Consider the following 13,142-nt stretch of genomic DNA (forward strand, 5'->3'; position numbering starts at 1 on the left):
TGTCCTGCCCAGGGAAGGGACTGGGACAGGAGGTGGGAAGAGGGCCTGGGAAGCTGGGAAAGGCCCTGGATGAGCCCAGGTGTGTCCAGGTGGGAGCTGGCTGGGATTGGGAATGGCAGCAGGAGCAGGACAGGGATTGTCCCACTGTGCCCCACCTGGAATTCTGGGCTCCGTTCTGGGATCTCCAGGTCCAGCATGGACCCGGAGGGGCTCGAGCCTATCCAGAGCTGGGAGCAGAGCTGGGGATTCTTCGCCTCCAGGGAATTCTGAGGATCTGTTCTGGAGTTGCCGGCTTCTTCCTCCACCTGGCACCAGAACTTTCCATGAGGCCAACAGGAGTCAGGGAATCCACGTGCGGAGTTTCAGGGCACAGTGGATGCTTGGGAGCAGAATTGGGAAGTGAAGGAGCTTTTTAAGGAATTCTGCCTCCATTTGTCCCCTACCGGAGGTTATCCACATCTGCCTGGGCTTGGATTTAGTCTGGGAATCACAACTCAACTGCCGGAATTTCATTACAAACAGCTGCTCCTGCCCTTTTCCTGATTTCCCTCAAAGGGGCTGAAACACCTTGGAGGATTTCCCCATAAATGCAGAGAAACCAACGGCTCTGGTTTGATTCCCTCTTCCCGTTGTGTGTCTGTGCTTGGCAGGAGCCTGGTGAGATTTTCCCTGGATATTTGGGTTATTGATGTCTTCCTGAGCTGCAGAACGATGGGATCCAGATTCCGGCCGGCAGTGACTCTTCCCATCCTTGTTTTCCTGCAGATCATTCCCGGGGTCACAGGTAATCCCTGGTTCTGTCCCAATCCCAATTTTATTTAGGAAGGGAATTCATTCCCAGCCTAAATCTGTTTGTTCTCCCAGCTCGTTTTCCTGCCATTCCCACATCCCAGTTTCCCACAGGAAGCGCTGATGGGAACTTTGATAAGCACCAACTCCCAAGGCCGTTCAAGGTCCCTTCCAACCCAACCCATTCCAGGGCTGGATGATCCCAGCATGGGCAATTTTCCCATCTCTCTCTCCTCGCAGGCCAGTACAGCATAATTCCTCCTGACAGCCCCGTCCTTGGAGTCATCGGGAATGGAGCCGTCCTGCCCTGCCAGTTACAAGGCAGAATAATCCCCGAGAAACTTTCCATCCAGTGGATCTTCTCTGGGAGCTCCACAGAAAGTGCCGTGGCCACTTTTGATGGGAAAAATCCTCAAAATCCAATTCTGGAGTTTGAGGGCTATCGGGGCAGGACGGAGTTTTTCCCATCGGAATTCCAGCGGGGAAATCTGTCCCTTCTCCTGAAGAATGTCCGTCCCTCAGACCAAGGGAAATACACCTGCAGCGTCTTCCTAGAGAACTGGTACGACCAGGTCATGGTGGACCTGGATGTGGCAGGTGGGTGCCAGGGAAGCAATTCCTGCTTTTTCCCATGAAGTCAGAGGCATCCCCGGGAATTTCCCCGGGATATTTGGGTTATGGATTTCTTACCAAGCTGTGGAACAACGCGGGTCCACATTCCGACTGTTCCCATCCTTGTTTTCCTAGAGGTGATTCGTTGAGTCTCAGGTAAATCTGGGGTCTGTCCCGGCCACAATTTGGCTCAGGAAGTTCAGTTTTGGATTCCAGGATTCAGGAAAGACAGGGATCGACTGGAGAGGGTGCGCAAGGATGAGGAGGGTTCTGGATGAGGAGAGACTGGGGGAGCTGGGCCTGGTAACCTGGAGAAGGGAAGGTTGGATGGGGATCCCATCAATCCATACGGATATCCCATCAATCCATACAGATATCCCATCAATCCACACAGATATCCCATCAATCCATAGAAATATCAATCCATAGAGATATCCCATCAATCCATACAGATATCCCATCAATCCATAGAAATATCCTATCAATCCATAGAAATATCAATCCATACAGATATCCCATCAATCCATACAAGTATCCCATCAATCCATACGGATATCCCATCAATCCATACAAGTATCCCATCAATCCATACAAATATCCCATCAATCCATACACATATCCCATCAATCCATCGAAATATCAATCCATAGAAATATCTCACCAATCCATACAAGTATCTAATCAATCCATACGGATATCCCATCGATCCATAGAAATATCCCATCAATCCATACAGATATCTCATGGATCCGTACAAATATCCCATCAATCTGTATAAATATCCCACTAATCCATACAGGTATCCAATCAATCCATAAAAATATCCTATCAGTCCATGCAAATATCTCTGAGGGGAAGAATTTCTGTCCAGGAAGGGAAAGAGCTGGAAAATTCTGTCCCATTTTCCACCCAGTATCCCAATTGTCACCTGCTCGTGGTGTCATCCCACTTTATCGCAGCAACAAATTTCCCATCAGGGCGATCCTACCTGAGCTAAATTCCAGCATTTTGTGGAGAGAACAAAGTCATTCCAAAGGTGTCTTTGGATTGATGGGAAAGTTACACAAATGGAACAGGAAATGGTGTCAAAATCCCTGATTTTAATGGTTTCACCCCAATTGGCAGCTGAGCCCCTCCCGGCCCCTCCCTCCCCTTCCCTTGAGGGAGCAGGGAGGAATTCCAAGGAAGATTCCTGAGTTGGGATAAGAACAGTTTAATAACTGAAGTCAACCCAAATCAAAACAGGAAAAACTGGGAGGGGAAAGAAAATGACACAAAGAGAGAGAAAGAAAAGCCATGAAAAACAATGGATGGTTGGCATCATTCCCAAATCTGAGGCCGCTCCTCAGAGAAATTAACTCCATCCCAGCTGGAACCAGGATGGAGAGGAAGAGCCATTTCCCAGCAATTTAATGGGAATTAGAGTTAGAAATCGGATTAATTTGCACATTATCATGGAGAAATCCATGGACACTTCCTGCCATGAGCCAGAGAATCCCGGGATGGGTTGGGTGGGAAGGACCTTTGGCTCCTCCTGTTCCATCCCCTTCCATGGGCAGAGGCACTTCCCGTTATTCCAGGATGTTCCAAGCCCTGTCCAAGCTGGCCTTGGACACTTCCAGAGATGGGGCAGCCACAGCTCCTCTGGGAATTCCATTCCAGCCCCTCTCCGCCCTCCCAGTAAAGAATTTCTTCCCAATATCCCGTTTGCTGAGGGAATTCCTTGTGTGCCCTTTGTTGGAGCTGGATTTTTCCTGTTGTGCAGCTCAGGGTGCCGAGCCCTCGGTTTTCCTGGATGGACACGCTGGGAACGGCATCAGCCTCTCCTGCAGATCCCAGGGATGGTTCCCAGTGCCCTCCGTGGTTTGGCAGGACAGCCAAGGCCAGACGCGGCCAGAGGAAGTGACCACTCGGAGCACTCTGGGCCCTTCTTCCGGCATCTTTGATGTCGTGAGTTCCATGAGGCTGGAGCCGGGATCGGACCGGGAAGTGTCCTGCAGGGTGGTCAACGAGGTGCTCAACGCCACGCAGGAATCCCGAATCCGGATTGCAGGCGAGTGACCCCTGAGGGATCAGCCGGGATCGGGTGGTGGCTGCTGTCCCTTGTGTCTCCATTGACCACAGAACGATCCTGGGCCTCGGGATCAGCTGGGATCGGGCGGTGGCTGCTGTCCATTGCCCTTGGAGAGATCCCAGAGCCCCAATCCCAGGCCGGTGACCTGTGGGAAGATGAATAATGTGGGAAGAAATCCCTCGTTGTGTCCTGGCGCATCCGAGATCCATTTTAGCTTGGAGAGGGAAGGACTGGGACATTCCAGTGGGAGAACACAGATCCCGCAGTGACCTGGACACGAGGAGGGAGGGAGGGATTGGGACATTCCCATGGACATTCCCAGGACCCTGCAGTGACCTGGAGATCCCTGTTTTCCCTCATCTCACAATTCCATTTCTGTTCTCCAGATTCCTTCTTCCCTTCCACATCCCCCTGGATGATCTCTTCCCTCATCTTTTTATGTGTGGATTTGGGAATTCTCGGGGCCGCAGTTTATAAAATGAAACGTGAGTATTCCCACTTCTAATTCACCACAAGCCCAAATCCAAATGAAATCCTTAAATTAAAAATAAATGTATTTAAAATAGATGTCACTTAATTATATTTATATTTATATATTTCTTTTATTTTAATGTTTTAAATTTGATTTTTAATTATGTAGTTTAATTTTTTCCTATTTTAAATATTTTATTTCACTTCTAATTATTAATTTTAACAATAGTTATTATGTTTTTATTATCTTTATTAGTTTTATTATTATTTATTATTGTAAAAAATATTATTATTATTGATGACCTTAAAAGAAACATTTCCATATCAGATTCAGAAATGTGGGATTGAGAGGGAGATGGACAAATTTAATTGGATGGAGAATTAAATTCAGGATTCAGGACACCGGGATGATGGGATATTTACAGAATATTAATGAAGTTCCTGGGATTGTGGATTTTGAATGCATTTTTCATTATAAAATGAGAGAATTTGGAATCATATTTGAAAGATGGTTTTTGTTAAACAATAATGGGGATTGTTTGTTTTTCCAGGCAGTTTTATGGAAACCAGGAAAGCAGGTGAGGAGGGAAAAACGCCATAAAACCCCTAAATAGAAACGGAAATGAGATATTTAATATGAGACAATAAATATGTGAGAGAGAGAAGAACTATATTATACGTATAGTAAATATATTGCAATATATTTCTATTATTATATCGATTTATGATATATAAATGTAGATATTAACTATTTCATAATACAATTCTAAGATGTTATTATAATCTATTATATTAAATAATACCATTATAATACGCTGTTATTATGGTTATTATTATATTATTATATTATAACAACTATATATATTATGCTTTTTATATATATTATATTATAATATAACAATTACATATATTATAGATATTATTTTATATATAATTATAATAATATATAATATAGAATAAGTTTCTATATAGTATATATAATATAATATATATTATAATATATTATTATAATTATATTATCTATTATATATCAATTTGTTTCAGAACTAATACAATTATTTTATACAATGTGCAAATATAGAGCAAAATAATATTATTAAAAGCATATCTGGATTTATATATATTTATTATAGAAGCCTATTTTATATGAAATGGAAATTTATATAATAGAAATAGATAATGTATCATATATAAAATATATAAAAATAATATATAAAAATGGAGTGCGTATAAAATATCATTTGCAAAATATATTGAGATAAACTATATAGAAATATTTTATTCATATTTCACTAATAAATGTATAATACACAATATGAAATAGGCCATAATAGAACTTCCAACACACAAATCGATTATATAAATATCTATTGCCTGAGATATGAATATCAATTATATAAAATAGAAACCCATGTCAAAGATGAAAATAAATAAAATATTCAAATATGTGAAATCAGTAGGAATACAGAAATGTTTGCCGTGATCAATAATTTACTCCTGGATCTCTCTGATTGCAGAGCGCTCGAGGAAGGAGGCGGGGACAGGTGAAGATTCCCGGGAATCAGAGATGATTCATCCCAGGGGTTCCGGCTGCTGGGATGGGAATCCCAGCGGGATTTGGGCGCCGTTGGTCGCAGCTTTGATTTGCTGAGCCCTCAACGGCGCCCGAATTCGGGCAGATCTCGCAGGGCCATTCATTCCAGCCGCCCTAAAGATAATGGACATCAAATAATTGAATAAAATATTGAAAGTGTTGGGACGCTCCAAGGGACGGGATGGCGGAATAGTAAAAATGATAAATTAATAGAATTAACAACGGCGTTATGATTGTAACACATCGTAGTTAAAATAACATATTAACATATTTCTAGATGATATTCAATATATAATATATAACTAATGCTATCGATGATGCATTAATATGAATGTTAATATATAATTAATTAATAGATCGTGTATTTATTATATATTAATTACTTCATATAATTAATCTAGAATAGAATGCCATAGAGTAGACTATAATATAGTGTATTATAATGTATAATTATGTATTAATTTATATAAAATGAGCTATAATTACATAAAATATAAACGTACACAACTGTGTTCTATAATATGCTATATATTATAACATACAATTACCTTACAAAATTATTAAATATTGCATAATTAAAATATTGAACATCAATATGTTAATTATTAATATTTTATTATGTTTCAACCTTCCAATGATTCCCCGACCCATTTCTTGCTTAATTTCACCCCAAATTTTTGGCTCTTCAGCCTCAATTCCCCATGAAATTGTGGGAACAGCACCGAGGCACTGCTGGGAGCTCAGTGACTTCAACTGGAATTTATTCCCTCTTTAATTCATTCATGTTTATTTCCTCCTTAATTAATTATTTTCAATTTATTTCCACACTAATTTATGGAAGTCTCTAAATAACACAAGTCTGGGGCTCTTCCTGAGGGTTTTGAGGGATATTCCAAAATCCAGCTGCTGAGAAAGGGATTTTTGGAAAGTGGATTTGGGAGGTGGAGGATTAAATTAATTTCATTTAATTTAATTAATCTTTATGCAATTACTTTTCATTTAATTTATCTTTACTCACTAACTTTTATTTAATTAATCCTTATGTATGAATTTTCATTTCATTTTGATTTACTGATTTTTATTTGATTTTTTTTTTTTTAAATATTATTTAAGTTTATTGAAAAAAGAGGGACTAGAAAGTGGTCAAAACCGCGTCACAATTAAAGTTTTTAACAGAAATTTATCAATTAATGTCTCAATTATTTCAGAAAAAGACCGTTTGAAGGCACAGCTGGGTAAGAACAATTCTCCTGCTCCTTTCATTCTTCCCGGGTGCTGTTTTATCCCAAAAAGAGATGCGGATCGTTATATGAGGATAAAATCAAATGGATTTCTTTCCAATGGATTTCTTTTCTAATCGTTCGATTTTCCAATTGATTCATTTCCTATTTTCCGGTAAAACTCCTTGTCAGAGCTTTAATAATTGAGGACAAAGAAATACTTTAAATCCCCATCATTTTTTCACCTAAATTAAATTAAATTAATTTTTCTCTTAAATGAAATAGAATTAATTTTTACTCCTACGTTTTACTGAATTAGATTTAATTAATTTGTACTTCTAAGCTTGGGTCCTAAATTAAATTTGTTCAATTACTTATTTAATTATTTATTTAATTATTTAATTTCGCTCCTGAATTTTCGTCCTGAACTAAATTTTTAAAAATTTTAATATTTTACTCCTGAATTGAGCCCCTCGGGAATTTACGGATTTTTCTCCCTTTTTCCCGGCATTTGTTGATGGACTCAGAGCCCTTGAGGAGCGCAGCCGAAGCAGGTAAATCCATTTCTCCGATTTATGTAAATTATATTCAAATCAAATGCAATTAATATTAATGCCCTCACTATTAATTATCAAGCAGCTCCGAGAGCCGCTGAAAGGGCAGAAATTAAACTCCGGGGCTTTCCCACCCAACCCAATCCCAGCATTCGATCCCGGCATTGGCTTTGGGGAATTGAACCCCGCCCGTTCCTCACGGGAACAATTCCAAAGGGCGAAGCGCTGCCGGGATTGCTCAGGGCTGGAATTCCTGCGCGGGGGTCTCAGCTCTGCACCGGCCCCTCGAGGGCCCGCGGAGCTCAGGGAAGTTGTTGTTTTTCCACAGGAAAGCTGGAAAACAAGCAGAGACTCGGTAAGAGATTGTTTTGTGTCGGTGTCGTGTGCGAGACTGGTTTGATGTGATGTATTCGATATCATCGTCTCATGGTGCAGGTTTGATGTCATGTGTGATATAGTGAATATTTGTGAATTGAATATTAAACATTTCATATTATACGTGATGTGTGTTACATATTATACATTATTATATAGGATATACAACATAGGAGAGAGTGTTATTTTCTTCTTATTATATATGATGGATTATATGTTGTATATTATGTGTTATATATTATATATGTTATATGTTATATATTATATCTTCTATATTGCAGACTATATTATATATTATATATTACATACTATATTATATATTAAAATATATATTTATATATTATAAATATGTATTATTTTCATATATATCTTTATAATATATATTTCATATTTATTACTATATATTATACATTAATATATTCAATAAATAGTAATACATTATATATAACTGTATATTTTTATATATTACATATTATTGTACCTATTATAATAATACTGTATATAATATATACATGTATAGTGTATATATATTATATATATACTATATATTATAATACGTGCATTATAATATATATATTTTAGAGAAAGAATATTTTAATATATCACAATATAAATTCTAAAAATAGAATTTTTATATTTCTAATGTATAGCAATCATATATTATGCATATTACACGTAATTCTTAAAATGTTTATATTAAAAATGTGATATAATCTGAAAATAAATTATAATAAATAATAATATATTATAGAGTATATAAAATAATTATACTATATAATAGAACAATATGATACGATAATGATATTCTTCTATTATACTGCATTATATTATGTTATATTACATTAAATGTATGTGATATAATATATATTGTAATATAATGCATTATAATATTATATATTGTTATATTATATATTATATACAATAATATATTATATGTATTACCTTACACATAAGATGTAAAATAGATGTATATTATATATCATAGTAGTGAGGTGTTACATACCCCATACATTATATTTAATGTACTGCATATAAATTATATAGTTACATATTCTATATAATAGAATGTTGTTATTATATCATACTCTATTTTTTATTACTATATTTGGCTATATATTATTAGATCCCATCTATTATATGAGATATAATTATACAGAACCCCACAAATAAAAACCCAGGTAATTTCATTGAAACCCACAAATATAAACCCCTTTAATTTTAATTAAACCCCACTAATTCTTTATGCTGAATTGGAATTCAAAAATTCAAATACCAACCCCTGGTGTGGCGGGATTTCCCGTGGATTGGGGTTGTCTGACCTGCAAAACTCCCAGTGAAGAAGTGCCAATAACTGGAATTTCTCTCCTTTCCAGAGCAACTCCGAGCCGAGTTGGGTAAGTGGGATAAAAATTCCATTTTATTGCCCCATTTCAGTCCAATCAATTCCTTTCATTCATTGCAATCATTGAAATCGCTGCCCAACAGATCCATGAAATTCCCCTTTCCGTTTCCTTCCCGCAGATTTCTGGGAAGCCCGGAGCCACGCGGGTGAGCAGGGAATGGCGGGACACAGGGAGCGGCTTCCCGCGGGGAAACGGGAGATTTGGGGGGGATCTGGGGAAGAGATCCCTGCCTGTGAGGGTGGGGATGGATTGGAATGGAATTTCCAGGGAAGCTGTGGATTCCCCATCCCTGGAAGCGCCCAAGGCCGTGTTGGGAGGGGATTGGAACAGCCCGGAACAGTGGAAGGTGTCCCTGCCCATGGAATTGGATGGGATTGGATGGGATTTCAGCTCCTTCCAACCCAACCCATTCCATGAATGCAGAACCTCACCCACTGTGGGATTTGGGGATTCAGGAATTCAGGGACTGTGGGATTTGGGGATTCAGGGATTTGGGAATTCAACGATTCAGGGATTTGGGAATTCAGCGATTCAGGGATCCCGTGGCCCCTCAGTTCCTCATTGGCCACATCCCCTGCTCCAGGGAATGTTTAAATTCCTTGTTGAACCACCCCAGGTCCTCACCCACTCAGGGATTTAGGGGTTCTAGGCTTCAGGGATTCTGGGATTTGTGGACTCGGGAATTCAGGGATTGAGGAATTCTGTTCCCTCAGTTCCTCAGTGGCCGTTTCCTTGTTCTGGGAAATGTTAAAATTCTGTTTTGACCAACACCACGACCTCACCCAGTGTGGGACTCTGGGATTCTGGAGTTCAGGAATTCTGGGATTTGGGGATTTGGGGATTCAGGGATTGTGGGACCCAAGGTTTCAGGCATTTGGGGATTCCAGGCTTCTGGCATTCAGGGACTCAGGGATTCAGGGTTTCTGAGGCCAGCCCCTCGTTTCCTCAGTGACTGGATCTTCTGTCCCAGGAAATGTCAAAATTCCTTGTTCAGTCAGCCCAGGAGCTCACCCACTCCGGGATTCTGAGAGAATGGGATTTCGGGATTCTGGAAATCAGGAATTTGGGGATTCTGGGATTCAGGGACCCTGGGATTTGGAGATTCCAGGACTCAGGGATTCCGTGGCCCCTCAATTCCTCAATGGCCACATCCCCTGTTCCAGGGAGCGTTTGAATTCCTTGTTGAACCATCCCAGGACTTCACTGACTCTGGGATTCAGGGATTCGGGGATTTGTGGATTTTGGGATTCTGGGATTTGGGGTTTCTGGGATTTGGGGATTCAGGGATTCCTTGGCCCCTCGGTTCCTCAGTGGCCGCATCCCCTGCACTCCCCGGGAATGTCCCAATCCCTCGCGGAAGCCGCCGGGAGCTCCCGGGGCCGCTCCGCTCATGGGATCCTTCCCGTTCCCCGCAGTTCCCGTGGCGCTGGATCCCAAGGCGCGGTCCCTGGATCTCGGGGATGCGCAGGATCCGCTCCTGGTGCCGGTGCTGGTGGCGAGGGACGCGCTGGGAGCCGGGAAGCGCTACTGGGAGGTGGAGCTGGGCCGGGAGCGGGACTGGGCGTTGGGAGTGCTGCGGGACGGACCGAGCCTTGCCGGGCCGCATTCCCGGGATTCCCGGCATTCCCGGCATTGCTGGGCTCTGCGCGCATCCCAGGGACAGCTTTTCTCCAGCGGCAGCGGCAGCCGCCTGCTCAGGGAGCAGAGCCGGGGTCTCTCCGCGCTCGGGGTGTTCCTGGACTTGGAGAAAGAGCGGCTGGAATTTTATGACGTGGAGCAGAGGGATCTGGTGGCGGGGATGTTGCTGGGGGCCGGGGAGGATCCCTCGGGAAAGTTCTTCCCGTTTGTGTCCCAAGGGGAAGAGGGGACGCTCTGGATCCGCCCGGTGCCGATGCCGGAGCCGCTTTAAATCCGGAGGGGATGAGGGAAGGGCTCCGTGGGAAGGAGGGAAGAGGCAAATGCTGGATGTCAGGGATGGAAAATTGAATCTGGGGAAAGTTGAGGCCGTGGAGGGGAAAAGAGATAGAAAGGAGGGAGAGGAGAGGAGAGGAGAGGAGAGGAGAGGAGAGGAGAGGAGAGGAGAGGAGAGGAGAGGAGAGGAGAGGAGAGGAGAGGAGAGGAGAGGAGAGGAGAGGAGAGGAGAGGAGAGGAGAGGAGAGGAGAGGAGAGGAGAGGAGAGGAGAGGAGAGGAGAGGAGAGGAGAGGAGAGGAGAGGAGAGGAGAGGAGAGGAGAGGAGAGGAGAGGAGAGGAGAGGAGAGGAGAGGAGAGGAGAGGAGAGGAGAGGAGAGGAGAGGAGAGGAGAGGAGAGGAGAGGAGAGGAGAGGAGAGGAGAGGAGAGGAGAGGAGAGGAGAGGAGAGGAGAGGAGAGGAGAGGAGAGGAGAGGAGAGGAGAGGAGAGGAGAGGAGATCAACAGGTTGAAAGAAAATTCAGATCTGATCCAGAAAACCCTTGGAGAAGTTTCTGTTACCATTCCAGGCCACAACCTTTACCAGTGTCTCAATTTAAATGGTTTTGAAGCTTTTCCTTCCTCCCACTCTGGGGTGCATACCCTGGGCTCCGTGTTTCCTCTTTCTGTTGGGCTGAATCCCATCCTGAGATTTGGGCAGGTGGAATTCTCCTGGGTTTTTTGTTTTCTTTTTGTATTAAGAAATTAATTAAAAGTGTTTTGAAGGATTAAAAAATTGCTGTTCTGAGAACTTTTCTTTTAGACTTCATCTTGAAGAATTTGTGGCAGGAAAAGGAGTTAAAAGAAGGATTTTGGTCCAAAATTGGGTCTATATGACCTTTTTGCCTGGCACCCTGGGGGGGGTGTCCCATCCCAGAGTGAGATCAGGAGAATTCCAAGGATTCCTAGGGTGAAATTAGAAGCAAACGAGGTCAATATTAAACCTGTGAAGCGTTTATTGATTAAAGAAAAGACATGGGCGTAAGAGGGGAATAGAAAGGGCAGAGAAAAGAGCCAGAGCCAGAGCCAGAGCCAGAGCCAGAGCGTTCCCTTCCATGGCGCTCAGGGTGCACCATCGATGTTTGGTCAGCAGTGGGGTGAGGGCGCTGTGAGCCGGGTGAGTTGGCGCAGGGCGTGACTCCCACAGTCAGCGAACAGCGGGGATCTGTGGCCAACGCATGGCAAAACACGCGGTACGTGGCAGTGCCAGGAAAGGTGGCAGGGGGCCAGGGCTGTGGGCAGGACTGGGACAGCGGTGGTTGTGGGCAGGATTGGGCTTTCTTATTCTAAATTCAATCAGTCCCACACAGCGCCCCGTGACTCAACACGGTTCCCGTAGCGGTAAGGGGAAAGTTCAGAAAAGGGAAGGAAAGGTAAGAACATCTAAACAATTGGAATTTCAGTCGGTTGATTTGCTGAAATGGATACAATTCTCACTTATTTTACATCATCTCTGGAAGTTACCACCACAGCACCCGTTTTCCCAGCAACAGCCTGAGTGAACTGAACCAAGCACGGAACAACGCAGCCCAAAATTATCAACGCGCTCAAACTGCAGAACATGAAGAACAAAATATGTCTCACTCGCGGTCCCCCAGGCAGCCAGAGAAAAGGTCCCAGTCCCAGGAATCCCAGGTCTGGACTGGAACATGAGGCAGTGTGTGTATCCCTTTGGGAATTTCCTTCCCTATCTCCCCAGTACCGTCTATCTTAAGGCAACAGTTGGAGTTGTTTCATTTCCCACAAACTCCGCCTTCCCCAGACCAGCAACGGTCCAGAGCCGTTCTGTGCTGGAATGTGGCCGTGCTCATCGCTGTGGCCCGGCCTGCAGCAGATCCAGGGCACGGCCGTCTCGTTGGTGAGAATGTCCTGAACGGCTTGCAGGGGAATGATAGAATTGCAACTGTAAATTGGTTCTCTGGCTCCATCAAAGACCCCAATGGGATTTCATGTGGCTGGGCCATGTTTTTGTAGAATGCACTGGGGGGACCACTCATCACCTTGGCACTTTTGAGCGCTGTTCCCAGTTATCGATGCATCTGTTGACCATTTCTGGCACTCCAAATCATCATACACCCTTAGGCCTGGTTGATTTCCCTCCTC

The 13,142-nt window shown here is 42.8% G+C and overlaps 1 protein-coding gene across 1 annotated transcript; it reads left to right on the forward strand.

The window, feature by feature from the left end:
- Positions 1-711: 711 nt before the first annotated feature.
- On the forward strand, positions 712-11,001 carry LOC309583979 (butyrophilin subfamily 3 member A2-like; the record flags this gene model as incomplete). Its single annotated transcript, XM_082299868.1, has 5 exons — positions 712-784; positions 1,030-1,386; positions 3,167-3,454; positions 9,211-9,237; positions 10,508-11,001. 5 exons carry the CDS (start codon positions 712-714, stop codon positions 10,999-11,001), a joined length of 1,239 nt encoding a protein of 412 aa, XP_082155994.1.
- Between the last annotated feature and the right edge of the window lie 2,141 nt (positions 11,002-13,142).

Source organism: Coloeus monedula (assembly GCF_965178545.1).
Source record: "Coloeus monedula genome assembly, chromosome: 34".
NCBI classification, from domain to species: domain Eukaryota; kingdom Metazoa; phylum Chordata; class Aves; order Passeriformes; family Corvidae; genus Coloeus; species Coloeus monedula.